Here is a 20,016-nt window from a genome sequence, read left to right as displayed (position 1 = left end):
ACTGTCAGAGACAATATATGACTGGATGGATCAACTCTGGTGCGATGTTGCAATTCCAAGGTTCCTGAGAGCCAGTGAAAGCCAGCACATTCCTGATGATGGGAGAGAATGTGAACCATGGCAGAGAGTTTACCATGGAACGTTATCACATCATAAAAAGTTCCAGTCCAGATGTGGATTCACATGGTGCTAATTGCCAGGAGCAGCTCACTGGAAATCCTCAAATCCTGGAGTAAGGGAGTTGGTGAGCGTTACATTCTTTTTCTTGCATGCAGACTTCAAGGCTCGATGTCCAGGTTCCATAACCAGAGGCCAGCCTCTGTATCAAGAGAGGCTAGGTGTTGTAATCCACTCTCCAGATGTCGAGTTGGGCACTCTGCCACCATGTGAGTTATTGCCTGCAATGCTGCACCATAGGAGCAGCATGGAGAGGAAACTGGGCCAATCCAATGCATAGCTGTGGCAACTTCGGATGAGCCAGAGCCCATTAAGCCTGGTTGGTCGATTAAGTGGACAAGGAGGCAGTGCAGTGATGGACTCCTGAATGTACTTAGTGGGTTAGACTCTTTCCCAGGCATGCTTCCAATCTACACAATGGCTGTTTTCAGCTCCTTGGAACGGCTGATTGTCTATGCATGGGAAAGAGCCAGAAGCGCACTTGTCTAGGACTACATGAGCTGCTGTAGCAAAGGGGTGGAGAGCTCAGCTATGGTGTCCCACCTCTGTCTGCAGGAGTGGGATTCCTCCCTTGAATATGAGCAGATCTACGAGCTGGCACTGCATGTTGTTTCCTGTCCAAGAATGCAGCATTGGTCAACAGGAAATGTGGCAGGTTCGTTCCATCTGTCACAGCTCTCCAGGCAGATTTAACAGTAATTGCATCTCCTCAAAGGTCTGGAGGAGTTCTGGGAGCTAGCACATACAAACTGGAGGTTGGTGTAGAATTCAAGGAGCCACTAATAATACAGGTTGCCGAATTCAGCTGTGTCAACAAACTGAATGCGGCAACTGCGCCCCAAACCACAGAGCAGCCACAGCTGGAGCAAACAGCAGGGCAATACAGATGTATGAAAGACCGAAGGGTCTGCTTGCTGGGCGGTTCTGGATAGTTTTCGTGTCAAGGCTGTACAGAAGGAAATCTCCACTTTCAAGTATTCCAGGGGAGGCTGACATGTCAGGCTACAGTTGAGGTTTACTCCCAAGTATATGACAACTGGTCGGAATGGCAGCGTCATAAATATAAAGGGAAGGGTAAACCCCTTTGAAATCCCTCCTGGCCAGGGGAAAGCTCCTCTCACCTGTAAAGGGTTAAGAAGCTAAAGGTAACCTCGCTGGCACCTGACCAAAATGACCAATGAGGAGACAAGATACTTTCAAAAGCTGGGAGGAAGGAGAGAAACAAAGGGTCTGTGTCTGTCTGTAGTCGTCTTGGCCAGGGACAGAACAGGAATGGAGTCTTAGAACTTTTAGTAAGTAATCTAGCTAGGTATGTGTTAGATTATGATTTCTTTAAATGGCTGAGAAAAGAATTGTGCTGAATAGAATAACTATTTCTGTCTGTGTATCTTTTTTGTAACTTAAGGTTTTGCCTAGAGGGGTTCTCTATGTTTTTGAATCTAATTACCCTGTAAGATATCTACCATCCTGATTTTACAGGGGGGATTTCTTTATTTCTATTTACTTCTATTTTTTATTAAAAGTCTTCTTGTAAAACACTGAGTGCTTTTTCATTGTTCTCAGATCCAAGGGTTTGGGTCTGTGGTCACCTATGCAAATTGGTGAGGCTTTTTACCAAACCTTGTCCAGGAAGTGGGGTGCAAGGTTTTGGGAAGTATTTTGGGGGAAGGACGCGTCCAAACAGCTCTTCCCCAGTAACCAGTATTAGTTTGGTGGTGGTAGCGGCCAGTCCAAGGATAAAGGGTGTAATATTTTGTACCTTGGGGAAGTTTTGACCTAAGCTGGTAAAGATAAGCTTAGGAGGTTTTTCATGCAGGTCCCCACATCTGTACCCTAGAGTTCAGAGTGGGGGAGGAACCTTGACAGGCAGTAACTGCCCTTGTACATGTATCAAGAGTGGACAATTGTCAATAGCGTTACATGAGGACTGGAGTTATGCAATCATGAATGGGCTGGGAGATGTGTGGGTGTGATCTGCACAATGGTGAATGGTGGAGATTTGCAGAGGTGAGTGGGCAGGAAGGATCCACAAGACAATCTCTCCACTAAGCTGCTGTGCAGACTTTGACCTTTCTGCACTTTATCAGCAAACTGTCCATGACAGATGAGAGGCAGCAATGGAAGGGAAGACCACACAGTACAGGCCTCTCATATTTCATTTATTTTTCACATGTGCTAGGGGGAGCAAGGGAAGGAAATGAGTACTGACTCTGGTTTAGTGGCACTTTAAAGTAGGATTGCAGAAACCGATTAGACCCCTGCTGGAACTGGTACAAGACCCCCAGCAGGAGCCAGCAATCTGCATACTCTTGCCCATCCCCCTATAGTTTACCCAGAGAGTAAATTAGCTTTTTACGGGATGGGGAGGGGGGGCGGGTGTCAAACTGTGAGAAAGAGCGGTCATTCCCTTCTATCCCCACATTACAGACTTATTCTGGCATGTATGGAAACAGAGAAAGGAAGACCCAGTGTTTCCACGGTCTGGCCACACAACTGTGCTTCGCACCAAGCTTGGCAGCAGGCACGCATATATTTCAGGAAGGATGAACGCAGAGTGAACGAACATGCATCTGAAGGGATGGCAGCAATCGGCTGCCACGGTGCCAACCTCAACCATTCAAAAAATCATAAGATGGCCCCACAAAATCATGAGATTGACTTATGAGGCTGTTTTGTTTTTTTTTTAAATAATCTGGGTTCTTTGTATTTGCCTTCTAGTTTTTGAGCCTGTAGGGTTCATGTTTTCAAATTCTTCTGTACAATTACGAAGACTAGAAACTTCAGGGTTTTTTTTTTTAAAAGGGAACTTGAGATTCTCACATATTCACAGGAGCTGGGGCTTTAAGTAACACACAACATACTGCAATATTTGCAATAAAATCGTGAGAGCTGGCAACAAGTTTTACAAATTCATTTCTGCTCTTATGAAGCCAACACACACATCAGTATTCACACACTGAACCATGCACTACGGTACTTACCCATGTCACATACACAGATCAGTTTTAGCTATAACTGCATTCAGCCACCAGAACGAGAGGGTTCGTTTTACTATTATATGGACCTGTGCTCAGTGCCAGTGTTTCTAAGCCCTGGTCTACACTAGGACTTTAGGTCGAATTTAGCAGCGTTAAATTGATGTAAACCTACACCCGTCCACACAATGAAGCCCTTTATTTCGACTTAAAGGGCTCTTAAAATCGATTTCCTTACTCCACCCCGACAAGTGGATTAGCGCTTAAATCGACGTTGCCTGGTCGAATTTGGGGTACTGTGGACACAATTCGATGGTATTGGCCTCCGGGAGCTATCCCAGAGTGCTCCATTGTGACTGCTCTGGACAGCACTCTCAACTCAGATGCACTGGCCAGGTAGACAGGAAAAGAACCGCGAACTTTTAAATCTCATTTCCTGTTTGGCCAGCATGGCAAGCTGCAGGTGACCATGCAGAGCTCATCAGCACAGGTGACCATGATGGAGTCCCAGAATCGCAAAAGAGCTCCAGCATGGACCGAACGGGAGGTACGGGATCTGATCGCTGTTTGGGGAGAGGAATCCGTGCTATCAGAACTCCGTTCCAGTTTTCGAAATGCCAAAACCTTTGTCAAAATCTCCCAGGGCATGAAGGACAGAGGCCATAACAGGGACCCGAAGCAGTGCCACGTGAAACTGAAGGAGCTGAGGCAAGCCTACCAGAAAACCAGAGAGGCGAACGGCCGTTCCGGGTCAGAGCCCCAAACATGCCGCTTCTATGATGAGCTGCATGCCATTTTAGGGGGTTCAGCCACCACTACCCCAGCCGTGTTGTTTGACTCCTTCAACGGAGATGGAGGCAATACGGAAGCAGGTTTTGGGGACGAAGAATGATGATGATGAGGAGGTTGTAGATAGCTCACAGCAACCAAGCGGAGAAACCGGTTTTCCTGACAGCCAGGAACTGTTTCTCACCCTGGACCTGGAGCCAGTACCCCCCGAACCCACCCAAGGCTGCCTCCTGGACCCAGCAGGCGGAGAAGGGACCTCTGGTGAGTGTACCTTTTAAAATACTATACATGGTTTAAAAGCAAGCATGTGAAAGGATTACTTTGCCCTGGCATTCGCGGTTCTCCTAGATGTAGTCCTAAAGCCTTTGCAAAAGGTTTCTGGGGAGGGCAGCCTTATTCCATCCACCATGGTAGGACACTTTACCACTCCAGGCCAGTAGCACTTACTCGGCAATCATTGCAGAACAAAGCATTGCAGTGTATGTTTGCTGGCATTCAAACAACATCCGTTCCTTATCTCTCTGTGTTATCCTTAGGAGAGTGAGATATAATTCATGGTCACCTGGTTGAAATAGAGTGCTTTTCTTCATGGGACAGTCAGAGGAGCCCATTCCTGCTGGGCTGTTTGCCTGTGGCTAAACAGAAATGTTCCCCGCTGTTAGCCACAGGGAGGGGGGAGGGTTGAGGCGGTAGCCACGCGGTGTGGGGAGGCAAAATGCGACCTTGTAACGAAAGCACATGTGCTATGTAGGTAATGTTAACAGCAAGGATTACCCTGAAAGAGTGTAGCCACTGATTTATAAAATGTGTCTTTTTAAATACCGCTGTCCCTTTTTTCTTCTCCACCAACTCCATGTGTTTCAATGATCACAGGATCTTCTCCTTCCCAGAGGCTAGTGAAGCTTAGAAAGAAAAAAAACCGCACTCGCGATGAAATGTTCTCTGAGCTCATGCTGTCCTCCCACACTGACAGAGCACAGACGAATGCGTGGAGGCAAATAATGTCAGAGTGCAGGAAAGCACAAAATGACCGGGAGGAGAGGTGGCGGGCTGAAGAGAGTAAGTGGCGGGCTGAAGAGAGTAAGTGGCAGCAGCGTGATGAGAGGAGGCAGGATTCAATGCTGAGGCTGCTGGCGGACCAAACCAGTATGCTCCAGTGTATGGTTGAGCTGCAGCAAAGGCAGCTGGAGCACAGACTGCCACTGCAGCCCCTGAGTAACCAACCGCCCTCCTCCCCAAGTTCCATAGCCTCCACACCCAGACGCCCAAGAACGCGGTGGGGGGGCCTCCGGACAACCAGCAACCCCACCACAGAGGATTGCCCAAAAAAAAGAAGGCTGTCATTCAATAAATTTTAAAGTTGTAAACTTTTAAAGTGCTGTGCTTAAAGTGCTGTGTGGCATTTTCTTTCCCTCCTCCACCACCCCTCCCGGGCTACCTTGGTAGTCATCCCCCTATTTGTGTGATGAATGAATAAAGAATGCATGAATGTGAAGCAACAATGACTTTATTGCCTCTGCAAGCGGTGATTGACGGGAGGAGGGGCGGGTGGTTAGCTTACAGGGAAGTAGAGTGAACCAAGGGGCGGGGGGTTTCATCAAGGAGAAACAAACGGAACTTTCACACCGTAGCCTGGCCAGTCATGAAACTGGTTTTCAAAGCTTCTCTGATGTGTACCGCGCCCTCCTGTGCTCTTCTAACCGCCCTGGTGTCTGGCTGCGCGTAACCAGCAGCCAGGCGATTTGCCTCAACCTCCCACCCCGCCATAAACGTCTCCCCCTTACTCTCACAGATATTGTGGAGCACACAGCAAGCAGTAATAACAGTGGGAATATTGGTTTCACTGAGGTCTAAGCGAGTCAGTAAACTGCGCCAGCGCGCCTTTAAACGTCCAAATGCACATTCTACCACCATTCTGCACTTGCTCAGCCTGTAGTTGAACAGCTCCTGACTACTGTCCAGGCTGCCTGTGTACGGCTTCATGAGCCATGGCATTAAGGGGTAGGCTGGGTCCCCAAGGATACATATAGGCATTTCAACATCCCCAACAGTTATTTTCTGGTCTGGGAATAAAGTCCCTTCCTGCAGCTTTTGAAACAGACCAGAGTTCCTGAAGATGCAAGCGTCATGTACCTTTCCCGGCCATCCCACGTTGATGTTGGTGAAACGTCCCTTGTGATCCACCAGAGCTTGCAGCACTATCGAAAAGTACCCCTTGCGGGTTATGTACTCGGCGGCTTGGTGCTCTGGTGCCAAGATAGGGACATGGGTTCCGTCTATAGCCCCACCACAGTTAGGGAATCCCATTGCAGCAAAGCCATCCACTATGACCTGCACATTTCCCAGGGTCACTACCCTTGATATCAGCAGATCTTTGATTGCGTGGGCTACTTGCATCACAGCAGCCCCCACAGTAGATTTGCCCACTCCAAATTGATTCCCAACTGACCGGTAGCTGTCTGGCATTGCAAGCTTCCACAGGGTTATCGCCACTCGCTTCTCAACTGTGAGAGCTGCTCTCATCTTGGTATTCATGCGCTTCAGGGCAGGGGAAAGCAAGTCACAAAGTTCCATGAAAGTGCCCTTACACATGCGAAAGTTTCGCAGCCACTGGGAATCGTCCCAGACCTGCAACACTATGCAGTCCCACCAGTCTGTGCTTGTTTCCCGAGCCCAGAATCGGCGTTCCACAGCATGAACCTGCCCCATTAGCACCATGATGCATGCATTGGCAGGGCCCATGCTTTCAGAGAAATCTGTGTCCATGTCCTGATCACTCACGTGACCGCGCTGACGTCGCCTCCTCGCCCGGTATCACTTTGCCAGGTTCTGGTGCTGCATATACTGCTGGATAATGCGTGTGGTGTTTAATGTGCTCCTAATTGCCAAAGTGAGCTGAGCGGTCTCCATGCTTGCCTTGGTATGGCGTCCGCACAGAAAAAAGGCGCGGAACGATTGTCTGCCGTTGCTCTGACAGAGGGAGGGGCGACTGACGACACGGCTTACAGGGTTGGCTTACAGGGAGCTAAAATCAACAAAGGGGGTGTCTTTACATCAAGGAGTATTTCAGGCAGGACTTCACGGAGGGTTCCAATAAGAAATGGTGCACCTAAGTTATTGTTCTTATTGGAACAAGGTGGTTAGCCTGGCCTCTGATTGATACATGGCTAGATTTACCTCGCTGCACCTTCTCTGTGAGTGACTGCAGTGTGACCTAGAGGAATGAGTCCCCTAGACAGGGGAGGGGGGGAAGCAAATGAGTACAAAACAAATCTGGTCTATTTCTTCTTTTGACCCACTCCATCTATCTTTTACATCTTTGGCTGGCAGCAGACGGTGCAGAAGGACTGCATGCCATCCACATCTCATGGCTGCTCGGCAGAAGATGGTACAGTACGACTGCTAGCCATCATCATCTCTTGCCTGCCTTGCAGAAGATGGTACAATACGACTACTAGCAATCCTCATTTCTTGCCTGCCTGGCAGAAGATGGTACAATACGACTGCTAGCAGTCCGTATCGCCTGCCCGCTCACCATAAGACGGTTCAATAGGACTGACTGCAGGACTAAAGAGAATGACCTGGTAAAGTCGCTCCAAATTTAGTCCCTGCGCCCATGTCTGCCCAGGCGCTCCCAGCCGACATGGCCAGGAGCACCTCGGACATGACGAGGACGACTACCAGTCATACTGCACCGTCTGCTGCCAGAAGGCAATGGGTTGCTGCTACTGTGTAGCAAAGCCGTACCGCGTCTGCCAGCACCCAGGAGACATAGGGTGACGGTTACCTGAGCGGGTTCCATGCTTGCCGTGGTATGGCGTCTGCACAGGTAACTCAGGAAAAAAGGCGCGAAACGATTGTCTGCCCTTGCTTTCACGGAGGGAGGGAGGGAACGGGGGCCTGACAATACGTACCCAGAACCACCCGCGACAATGTTTTAGCCCCATCAGAGTGCTCCATTGTGACTGCTCTGGACAGCACTCTCAGATGCCCGATTGTTTGCTGTTGCTCTGACGCAGGGAGGGGCGACTGAGGACACGGCTTACAGGGTTGGCTTCAGGGAGCTAAAATCAACAAAGGGGGTGTCTTTACATCAAGGAGTATTTCAGGCAGGACTTCACGGAGGGTTCCAATAGGAAATGGTGCACGTAAGTTATCGTTCTTATTGGAACAAGAAGGTTAGCCTGGCCTCTGATTGATACATGGCTAGATTTACCTCGCTGCACCTTCTCTGTGAGTGACTGCAGTGTGACCTAGAAGAATGAGTCCCCTAGACGGGGGAGGGGGGGAAGCAAATGAATACAGAACAAATCTGGTCTATTTCTTGTTCTGATCCACTCCATCTATCTTTTACATCTTTGGCTGGCAGCAGACGGTGCAGAAGGACTGCATGCCATCCACATCTCATGGCTGCTCGGCAGAAGATGGTACAGTACGACTGCTAGCCATCCTCATCTCTTGCCTGCCTGGCAGAAGATGGTACAATACGACTGCTAGCAATCCTCATTTCTTGCCTGCCTGGCAGAAGATGGTACAGTACGACTGCTAGCAATCCGTATCGCCTGCCCGCTCACCATAAGACGGTTCAATAGGACTGACTGCAGGACTAAAGAGAATGACCTGGTCAAGTCACTCCAAATTTAGTCCCTGTGCCCATGTCTGTCCAGGCGCTCCCAGCCGACGTGGCTAGAAGCACCTCGGACATGACGATGACGGCTACCAGTCGTACTGTACCGTCTGCTGCCACAAGGCAAGGGGTTGCTGCTACTGTGTAGCAATGCCGTACCGCGTCTGCCAGCACCCAGGAGACATAGGGTGACGGTTACCTGAGCGGGCTCCATGCTTGCCATGGTATGGCGTCTGCACAGGTAACTCAGGGAAAAAGGCGTGAAACGATTGTCTGCCCTTACTTTCACGGAGGGAGGGAGGGAACGGGGGCCTGACGATATGTACCCAGAACCACCCGCGACAAAGTTTTAGCCCCATCAGGCATTGGGATCTCAACCCAGAATTCCAATGGGCAGCGGAGACTGCGGGAACTGTGGGATAGCTACCCACAGTGCAACGCTCCGGAAGTCGACTCTAGCCTCGGTACTGTGGAAGCGCTCCGCCGAGTTAATGCACTTAGAGCATTTTCTGTGAGGACACACACACTCGAATATATAAAACCGATTTCTAAAAAAACAACTTCTATAAATTCAACCTTATTCCGTAGTGTAGACATACCCTTAGGGTAGAAGAAGTGCTTTACAAAACTTTATATGACTAGACATTTTTTCATGACTTCAAAAATTCAATTCATACTATTTGTATTTTTAAATTTCAACATTCCCTTGCTGTTTGGCAAATTTATACAGTCGCCTCATACTAGTATATGGGATTCAGGAAGTAAGATGGACTAGAAACATGAAGTGAAAGTTATCAATCTAGCTTCATTCCCCAAGCCTAGTAAAGAGTAAGAAAAGTGAACAGGAGGGTGTGGTGCTTAATGATTAGAGAACTTGGAATTAAGATTCCTGAGTTCTAGTCCCAGTCCTAACAGACTCACCATTTGTAACCACACGAGCCAATAAAGACTCTCCCTTCAGGCTGACCCATAGAAAGCCATGTTGAGTCCATCGTTCCTGAAAACTGCTCTCTGTATGCATGTCAGTTATAACGCCTAGCCTTTTCTATTTGTTTTTGCAACTGCACACAACTCAGAAGTGACCACAGAAGCTTTCATGATGTTTTGTTATCATGACCCCCATTAGCTCCTGATCCTTCAGCCTGATTTACACCCATGTAGAGTCCCACTGAAGTCAATTGGGCTTAGCATGGGTGTTGAGGTCTGTCTATGAAGATTTGATTTAAGACCTCAAACACATGCATGTGCAATATTTTTTATTCCAGTCACCATACCTTTTCTCCCGAGTCCATTCTACACAAAGCAATACACTGACAGACTTGCATTCTGCTTTGAATGGCATTTCACTCTAACAGGACTCAGCAGAACTTCACTGTAGTCCATTATTTTCAGGCACCCAGCACTCTGGCATCTGGCTTCTTGCTTTTGTGTTTAACTTAATTGTTCCCAGTAGAGAGAAATAGCACTCAACCTCCTGCTTCACAGAAACCTGTCATGGGGAAACCCTCCTGCAGCTATGACCCATAGTCAAACAAGTAGCTGACCGAAAAGATATGCCTTTTGCCATGCTGAGAAGGCCGGTAAATACAGACTCTGGTCTCCAGTCCTCAAGAGCACACCTCTAAGAATCACTCAGCTGATGCCAGCTATCATGATGGGACATGGAGAGAGGAGGTCTAGTTTCTAAGGTGGTACAGAGGGTAATATGGAAGGGGTCTCAATAATATCACAAAGCATATAGTTAAGATACATACAGCAGAACCTGGATCTAGACTCACTACTAATTCCATCCTGTACATTATTAATGGTGCGTATAAGGCTTATTAAGGACGGGTGTGTACATTTGTATAAGAATTGTTCCATCTTCAACAGATCAGATGACTTCTAACCTCAACAAGTTACACTACTACAAAGGGAAAAACATTGGCAATTTGGGAAAGAAAGATTAGGGCTCCCTCTTCCCATCTCATTTCTTAGCAGTTGCTGTTTAAGTCACAGTGCACAGATACTGTAAAACAACTGGCATAATTTTCATTAAAAGCTCATACACGTATGTGCCGTGTGCGGACCAAACTATAACCTGGGAGATGAGCAAAAGCTGAGCTTATCATCCTGAGTGTTCTGGAAGAAATTCTGAGAAGTACTTACGACGAGACACTGGAAACAACGTGCAATACATTATAAATAAGAATGGACATTTTTATGGGCATCTCATAAAAATCAGAAGTGGAACTTCTTCAGTGAAACACGGTGCAGTACACATGGCAGCAGGGAAGAGCAGGAGAAGCCACTTCGAACCTCACTACCCAAACAGCTAATTTTCTAATCACTGAAAACCCTTTTTAAAGTTTATTTTTACATGATGCTACATCAACTCCAACTCCACTTCCTTGCCTTGTCCTTTTACAGGTAAAATTGCAGACGGCTGGGCGATGCTGCATCTCGGACACAGAATGAGAAGCGATTTACTCCCGTCCTAAATTATTCAAAAGAAAAGGGACTGCGCATCTTTAACAAGCCATCATTTTATGAAGCAAGGTTAACATTTGTACTTGATTCAGTAGAAGATTATAAACTCTCTCGGGTCCATTTGAGGACTTTCTTCTTCAAGCAAAAGAAACAGACTCAGCACTTTTTATATTATTTAGAGAATAAAATTAACCCTCAATGGCCCAAGCTGGTATTACTCCTCTCCAGTTAAATATGGCACGCTCAGCAACTTCCCCCCCATATATAATTACAGGCTGCTATCCATCATCTGTAGGAGAATGCTTTTCTGACACTCCAAAAGTGACGCGGTAAGCACTTTTACTAATAGAATAAATATTCTAAATATCTCTTTTATATTTTCATTTAAATTGGAATATTTTAAAATAATTGTACACACAGTGCCTGGATGGCTAGTACTGTGTTTGGAGAGAGGTTGCCAGATTACTTTATTTACATTTACTCTTCGCCCAGTCCCCTCCCTGTACTGCCACAAAATGTAATTAGGCAAAAGGTTAATTTATTAGCATTTTTCTCCTCTGCTGCTGATATTCCGCTCACTTTATAGCTTTTCTTTTTGGCTTTTCTTCCTCCCTTTTGATGGTTCTGCTTTGCAGTTGTCTCTCCTATGGAATCTGTATATTTCATGCTGCTTTAGCAAATCCATCAGGTACAATCCTATGTCACAGTCGAACCGCCACATGGTCTGTGACAGTGCATGAGCCTGCTCCATTAATGGGGAAATAGATGGCCACACAGGTACTTAAATGGCTTCCTCCCCTCACTGTAGGATCTGAGAACCTGTTGGTCCAACTCTGCCTCTCTACTCCTGACAACAAAATGTCTCTCTACCCACACTCAAGAGAGAACCCCACAACCACAGGTATGGGGTTATGCCCTGTGAGAAAATCTACTGGAGCCTTCGTCCCTGTCGGGCTGGACTCCACTTCTGCAGAAACAACAATCTCAGAGCAGAGCAGCAAATCTCTGGATTGTGGCCTTGTCTGCGAGAGCTGTAACCTCGACCAAAGGGCAGGAAACATGAAACAGAGCTCCTCAGGCTCCACTGCAGAGCAGCACATGCTCAAGTGTACAATGGCTAAGTCCCCAATGGATGGTAGCCTAAAATGTCAGGGAGAAAAACCTCTAAGACCAAGAGGTGTGTAAAGCCGTGCCTAGCCAAACGTGTATCCATGTGTACCTATGAAATTCAATAAAATGTCACCCTACTGGGCTGGTGCCCTGAGGTTTGGAAGACCCAATATCAACAAATTACCACCTCATTAGTCGTTTGTTTTTCAGCCGAAGAGCCAGTGCAAAGCACGGTTTGCAAAGTTCCTGTCAGATTTAAATCTGGTGTCCAGATTCTCTAACTGGGAGAGGTGGCTTTTCCCTGAACGTCATACCTGACAGCACATACACCTCCTTTTTCATGAGCGAAAGCAGCCGTGGCAGGAGAAAAAGCCCTTTTGGAGGCACTTATCTGACATCTTTTCTCTACCAAAGGCTCACAAAACATGTCCTAATTATTATGGGAAAATTTCATGGACAGGAGTAGAGGACTTTTCTTGGCAGCCTAGACGAACAGAAGCTAACTGAATAAGCATAGGATTTTACAGGACAGAATGACATAATGCAGACAGTGGTGAAATGGACTGTCAGAAAACCCACTGCAGTAGCTTAAGCTACAACAGAACGGGCCAACGGTTCAGATTCAGAGTGAAGGGGCTTAACAAAGCGGGGGCTGGATGTATTTCAGAATCTGTGCCATTTCCAGCCAGACATTGTTTATTCTGTTTGCAAATTAACTGCCCGATTCTTTATGAACTATGACTTCCTGCTTCCAAAGCAGGGAGGGCTCTCACATGAGAACATCCTTGGAAAGCATGGTCTTGCCTAAAAGGGTCTGAGATGAGAACGAGAGGATGAGAGATGTCGGTTCATATCCTTGCTCCCCACAACTGTAAGAGATGGGAAGTGAAAGGGAAACAGTGATATTAAAAGGTGAAGCAAAGCCCACAGAATTAATGCGAGTAGATTGAAGGGAACCTTAAACAAAGAAAGGCGATCTCTAGCAGATACCCATACATCTAGCTCTTGAGTTAAAAAGCCATAAGGGTTTAGTACTGCAGGAGGCACCCTGCAGTTTTCTACAAGGCTGGGGCTTGTGAAAATTTCTCCAATCCCACAAAGCGCCTGTTTGAAAAGCAATGACTGAATGGAAGGGAAAGGAATTGAGACACCTTACAACCAACCTGCCTTTCCCCGCCAACAAATCTTCAACAGCCACAGGCAACATTCTAAATGAGAGGGCTCTCTCAGAAAGACACATTTGTTTTCCGTCTAATGAACGTTGAACCTCAAACAGTTCAGAGGTTCAAGTTTCCCCAAACTGTGGCAAATCTATGGTCTAGAAATGCAGCTGGAAAATTTCAGAAGATCAGGCTCTCATCAGAATTTCAAGGACAGAAATACCATAGAAACGACCTCTTCTCTTAGCATGTCAGTATTTCTACTTCATGTCCCAGCTGAAGCTAACAAGTGCAGAAACAAGTATACCAAATTCTAAACGGAAGATGTTCCCTGAATAATTCTGAACTTCAAAAACAGCTTGGGGCAAGTTCTGGACAAATGATCAGGTCTGGTCTTATTTGAGTCTAAGTGTCCATCCTTGTTTGTCTGCCCCCTCCAGGCCAAAGTGCTAAATACCCAATGGGAAACCTGTGAGCCATGTTGAAAATGAAATCTGAAAACAGGAATCTCTTGATCACACAGATATGATGTTACCTCAATGTGGCATCAGTTTGAAGTCTACAACCTTTTAACAAATTAATACCTTATGGTTACAGAATGTGTGAGAGAATGTTGGTCTATTTCAGTACTTCCCAAGCCATGGTCCATGGACCACAAGTTATTCAGAGTCCTAGCTGGTCACATGGTACTGGCTCGCCTTATTTTCAGCTGCTATATCACTTTAAGAGCATCTATAGACATATTCAATATTTCCCTGATATTAATATCCCACAACTACAGAAGTTGCCTGAGGAATGTTATGGGATCAGAGGGGAGGTAGTCTCTTACAAATTATGTGATGATGACGGGAAGTGGGCACTGGCCTATGAGAAGTTGGATGGGAGGAGCTGGAGTCCACGAGAGATGCTCTCTATTGCAGAGTGGGTTAGACTACGGAAACGTTTGGGATCCCCTAGACCAGTGGTTCTCAAACTAGGGATGCCACTTGTTCAGGGAAAGACCCTGGCGGGCGGGGCCAGGCTGGTTTGTTTACCCGCCGTGTCCGCAGGTTCGGCCAATCGTGGCTCCCACTGGCTGTGGTTCACCACTCCGGGCCAATGGGGGCTGAGGGAAGCGGTGTGTGCTGATGGATGTGCCGGCCGCCCTTCCCGCAGCCCCCATTGGCCTGGAGTGGCAAACCGTGGCCAGTGGGAGCCACAATCGGCCGAACCTGCGGATATGACAGGTAAACAAACCGGCCCACCCGGGGCTTTCCCTGAACAAGCGGTGCCCCTAGTTTGGGAACCACTGCCCTAGACTATAAGAGCCCTTATCTGGCAGGAGACTTTAAACTTCCAGAGGATTGAATACTGAGCTCACTGGTTTTATCACAGCTCATTCAGAAAGCTTTGATCACCCTGTTTAAAATTCACACATTCAATTGTGACACTTCTATCACAACCATTTTATTTTCTACAGCGTCCGCTGATTGATTTTTAATTTCTATTTCCATTAATCAAAATGTATCAAAGTGCAGACCTTTAGGTAAGACTGAAGATCACGTGCATTTGTGAATGATCTTATAATTATTACTTTGTTAACAATAATTAGTTAGTTTTACACTGTCACTCTCATACTAGAGACCTGACTTAAATTCCTTTCTATTTTTGCATCTGTAAATAGCTGCTGATACGATTTTGCAGGTGCAAATTCATTTGCAAATAACATAAGTTAAAAGTATTCGTGTCCGCATCCATGCCTGCAATTAACACAGTAAATACAGTGTCATTGATGGCGCTTCACAAGCACCTGCGAAATTGGACTCGGTTATTTGCTAGCACAAAGGGGAGGCCAAGCTAAGATGCCTTTTAAAAAGTGATTTGTGTAACTGAGCCATGTAATTGCAAAGACCCTATTGAAAATCACTGCAGCTTTTATCCAAAGCAGCAGCAGAATGAACAGAACTATGGTACAAGAAAAAAATGTAAAGCCATGTGTCTTGGCACAGTGGGGAAAGGGAAATACTGACTGCCTTTTTCACTTCGTTCAATCAAGCCACGTAACGTCCACAAAGAAAAGAAAGCTCTGTAAAACTGTGAAGCAGCCGAAGTTCCTGGTGACTATTCTAACCGACAGCACAATTTGGGTGAAGAGGAGCTATTCAGGCACAGAACTCTCCTGTGCATTGCCTGCGAGCACAGGTTTCCCTGAAGACCAGACAGGGCATCTCACTGATTCACACCGTCTCCAGTCCAGCCCTTTGAGCAGGTTTTGGGAGGAGCTCAACTTCCATCCCCAAAGCCAGGCATTTCTGCTATGCTCTGGCTTTACCAAGCAAATCTTCACAGCCTTGCCAAGGACAGCATGTGGAGAACAGATGTGATGCAGGCTCTATGTGACTGAGAAATAAAGCAGACTTTGGACCTGTGGGTAGCATACTCCTTAAGCAGCATAGAGACATCGTGGAAAGTCTCAGAGTGGAAAGATGTCAGACCAAGCTCAACTTTTATTTCTATTGCATGATGCGCAAATCACTCCTTTTTAGATAGAAGTTTCTGAGACTTCTCCATGTCTCTCTGTAGGATGACCATGCATAGGGTCTACGCATAGGGTCATCAGCTGAAGTGTCAGGAGCTTGGGGACAGCTTTGCACATTCACTCTAGATATCTATGATGCCCCTTAGGGACCTCACTATGTCAATCTGCTTAACATGGGAGGCATCCGGATAGGATGGCTATGGCCACCAGGACAAAACTGGTAGACAGATAGCTAGAAATGCAAGTTAAATTTCCCAGGTTTTATGACGTTTCACAACACTGAGTTTTCAGTGAGGAAGGGTGGCCTCAAAGAGACAGAGCTTCAGTCCTCACCTCTGCCACAGACCTCCTGTGGTGCCCTTGGCGAGTCACATAGAACCGCTATGCCTAGATTCCCTGTCTGTAACAGGGAAGGAATAAAACCTCCCTTTCTCCCACCCCTTGTCTGTTTTATCTACTGAGACTGTCAGCTCTTCAGGGCAGGGACGGTCTCTTACTATACGTACAGCACCTTGCACAGCGCAGCACCGATCTCAGCTGGGCCCTTAGGTGCAACGGTAATACTACACCATCGACAACGAACAGCACTAAGTGTTGGAAGTTTTGCAGAACCCCACCCAGGTGGATCTGATAGGAGAATACGCCAATGGCACCACGCTGCAGCCCCTTTGCTTCTTTTCTTCGTGTGTAAGGAGACAAAGCCCTTCTGCCCATAAACCTTTTGAAATGCACAGGACTGCTGTTCATCACGTCCAGGTGTTCCACAGCTTTCAGCTCTACTGCTCCCCTCGGCATCATAACCAGTGTGAAAAACAGCTTGTGGGTTACCAATACACCTACCTTCCCTCCTGCAGGGGCTCAGCAGCCGCGTATCAATCACGGCAGTCAACTGAAACCGAGAAAGAGGCACTGAGAGCTAGTCATCTATTTACCTTTTTGCCCAGGGGGCAGTAGCCTTTGAGGAAATCCTGGCACACTTCGGCTTTCCTGGACACGTAGACATGGCTGTAGGGACAGTCACTGTTGTTGCAGATTCCTTTCAGGAAGTATGAGCACACTGGCATCTGTAAGGGTAGAAGATGATCAAACTGTTGCCCCTCCCACGTAGATTAGGAGCTATTCCAAAACCCAGAACTGAAATAAAACCATGACACGCATAAAATAAAGAGATGCCTTTTGCCAGCCACTGATCCCGGGGGTATTTTTAGATCTTCTATCGGTCTCTTGCAACAGAACTCTCTGACTTTACATGGTCCCAGTGTATACATGCAGGGGGCAAACACACTGCTTTAGCATCCTTCAGGCTAGCTCAGAATGGGGTGGAATTAATGAAATTTCAATCGTGGTGAAAAGTGCCACTTTACAACTCAGTGAAGTGATGGGGGAGTCGCTAATAAACTCAAACGTCACTGACGGGGCCTTACTGGCACAGGCTCCGTGTCAGATTGAGCTTCCTTCGCCACCATAAAGCTGCCAAAGCTCCTGAGTAACCTTGAATTGGAGAGAAGCAGGTTGCTGCTCTCCAGATTCTTTCACTTTCAATGTTTTTGAGCAGAAGTCTCAGTGTCCGGGGCTTAAACTTCATTTTCAGGAAGCACTGAGTCCGGCATTCCCTGGAGATGGAACTTCAGGAACCTCAGACAGGTTGGTCCTATACAGAGGTTCTCAACCCAAAGGTCATGATTCCCAGAGGGTTGAACCAGAGGCAGCTCACCTTGATCTTTCCTGTTGCTAATCAGGAATGAGGGGCTTGGCTAGACAGGAAAGGGCCCAATCAAGGGGTCTCAGGATGGAGAAGGTTGAGAATCACTCTTCTAACACATTTTTAATTTTTCTTTCACCAGCAACTGTCTCGCTTCAAACCCAGATTTCAGAACAGTTTTCCCTAGGTGTGTGACCTAGGCCACTGGAAGTCTCTGTCTTGGCTAGAAAAGGAAGAGGATAACCACTATTGTGTATGTTTCTTTACTTTAAAAGGTGACCATGGAGCAGAATGACATGGGGGACAGTGAAAGGAAAAGGACTGGTCTGATTCTTTCCCTGGGGCTCTCTCTCATTCTGCAATGATATACAAGTGTGTCAGACAACCGGTGCCTTAGATCTGCAGGCAGCTCTAGACAGAATAAACATTCCAGAAGTCATTATTTCCAGTCATTTTGCAATACTACAAGCAAAGTGAAACAGTGAGAAATCAAGGATCCTTATGGTCATGCCTCAAACCACAAACTTTACCTTCAGCCAGCTGTTATAATTAAAAACAAATTACCAGCCTGCTGTGATATTTCAGATTTTTCTCTACCGACTACTGCATGCAACTTCCAAAACTGACTAGCCAGTTACAAATCTGGGCTTTTGCCCAGAAGGGAATTTAGCCCTTTGGATCTGTGCCGATCCCCTATTCGCAGATAGCAACGTGCAGTTTCCGAAGCTGCTGTTATGGTCCATTTGTTCTCCCGCCCGTGCTTTGCTCTTCATTCCTGATCACCCCTGCCCCCACCCCCTACACACAGCTCACCTAAATGCAAAATTTACTTACTGCACGGCAGCATATCAATCCCTCAGTTGAATCACGGGTATCATCTTAGTCCTGCAGGTTCAAATATCCCCAACCCAATATTTACAATTCTGCAATAACTGCAGCTGATATTCTATGGAAAAGTCCATTTCCCTGAAGGACAGATTAGGGTTTTCACTAAATGGGTTCACTTGAGTGAGAAACACAGAGGGGTGTGGGGATGGGGAAGCATAAAGGAAAGAAAACAAAAGGGAAGAGTTTATTTTTAATTGTCTTTTAACTGCAGACATTAACATAAAGGACAAGGCTCTAGGGCTATCTTTTTTGTTGGTGGTGGTGTGACCATAAATGATTCCTTTAATGTAGTTTTTGATATAGAACCCAAATTAGCTCTAATAAAAAGGGATAATAAAGCCAGCTCTTATACAAAAATAAACTCCTCCTAGCTGTCAAGCCTGAACCATTATCAAGAGGAAGCCACATTCTCATTTCAATTAACCTTGTTTGCACCCCACTACGTCCACGCAAATAACAATAACATTAATTCAAGGCACTGGTGCGGGGCCTCCATATTAGACAGCTTTGAATATGTACATGCTTTGGAGCTGGCAGCTAATGAACCCGAAACTCAACGTGAATTTCCAAATTGCTCACAACAGAGTTTTGAAGCTCTATTAGGGAGAAAAATGCTGATTCTTTTCAAGTTCCTCAAGGGGAAAAGCTGTTGTAACAGCAGCATGCCTCTGCCCAAGTCCTAGCCTCTCTCTAACCTCCATTCTCAAACCCATTCAGTCACACTTACTGTTCTCCCTAAATCATCAGGAAGAGGCAGGGCCTGCTTCTCCACACAGCATCACAACAAGACACCAATTTCAGATCCACTCTTGACCAAGCTGGCTTTGTTCTGGATGCCTGCTCCTCAGAGGGGATCCCCTGGGTCCAATATATACATAATAGTTCACCAAAGGGTGGCAAGAAAGGTCTCTACCGAGAGCCAGTAGCCCATTATACTCATTGCAAAATGTACGTACGGATACGATTTCAGAAGTTATGTATTTATCATGAAAATTATCTATCATGGAGTCAAGGCCTGTCACCAGGAGGTGACACATCTCGGACAGGTTCCTTTCTGGCAGGAGATGCCAGACACTGATCTCCCTGTCTGGTCATATGTGTATTATCTGCCTCCCAGTGGAGGACTATCTGCATACTTGAGCCAGGTGCCAGTCAATAAGTTGTGAAATCTACAAGAGAGAAAATCTATAGGAGGAAACAAAACAGTGGGGGAGGGAGGTGCCCTGTTTATGAATGAAGACAAAGGATGGGACTTGTATATCTTGAGATGCAGAAGAACACGCTGGATCCTTCACTTAGGAGGCATGCTGTCCGTGTCTCATGGAAGAAGGATCTGTATCAAGCCTGTCTGTAAAAGGCTGCAAGGACTTAGGGTGAGCACTATTCTATAAGACATGAGTGTAGCTAGTTAACTAAATCTAGGTTATAGAATGTGTGTTATGATTTTATTTCATATGTAGCCATTTGTTTCCAGTATGTCTACTTGGTATCACTTGAATCTCTGTGCTTTGCTAAATAAACGTATACCTGTTTTCACTATAAACATTGTGATGTTATGCTCCATATTTTTCATAGAAACATTGTTATGATATGAATATGAA

General features: G+C 46.5%; 1 protein-coding gene across 1 annotated transcript in view; it reads right to left on the bottom strand.

The window, feature by feature from the left end:
- Positions 1-20,016, bottom strand: part of ZC3H3 (zinc finger CCCH-type containing 3) — a 348,388-nt gene that overhangs the window by 84,361 nt on the left and 244,011 nt on the right. The window contains exon 9 of the mRNA XM_073329955.1: positions 16,758-16,889. Coding sequence (XP_073186056.1) covers positions 16,758-16,889 — 132 coding nt within the window. The remainder of the gene's footprint in view (positions 1-16,757; positions 16,890-20,016) is intronic.

Source organism: Lepidochelys kempii, chromosome 2 (genome assembly GCF_965140265.1).
Source record: "Lepidochelys kempii isolate rLepKem1 chromosome 2, rLepKem1.hap2, whole genome shotgun sequence".
Taxonomy (NCBI): Eukaryota; Metazoa; Chordata; order Testudines; family Cheloniidae; genus Lepidochelys; species Lepidochelys kempii.
The sequence above is the reverse complement of the archived record's forward strand: the minus strand, read 5'-3'. Positions and strand labels throughout refer to the sequence as shown.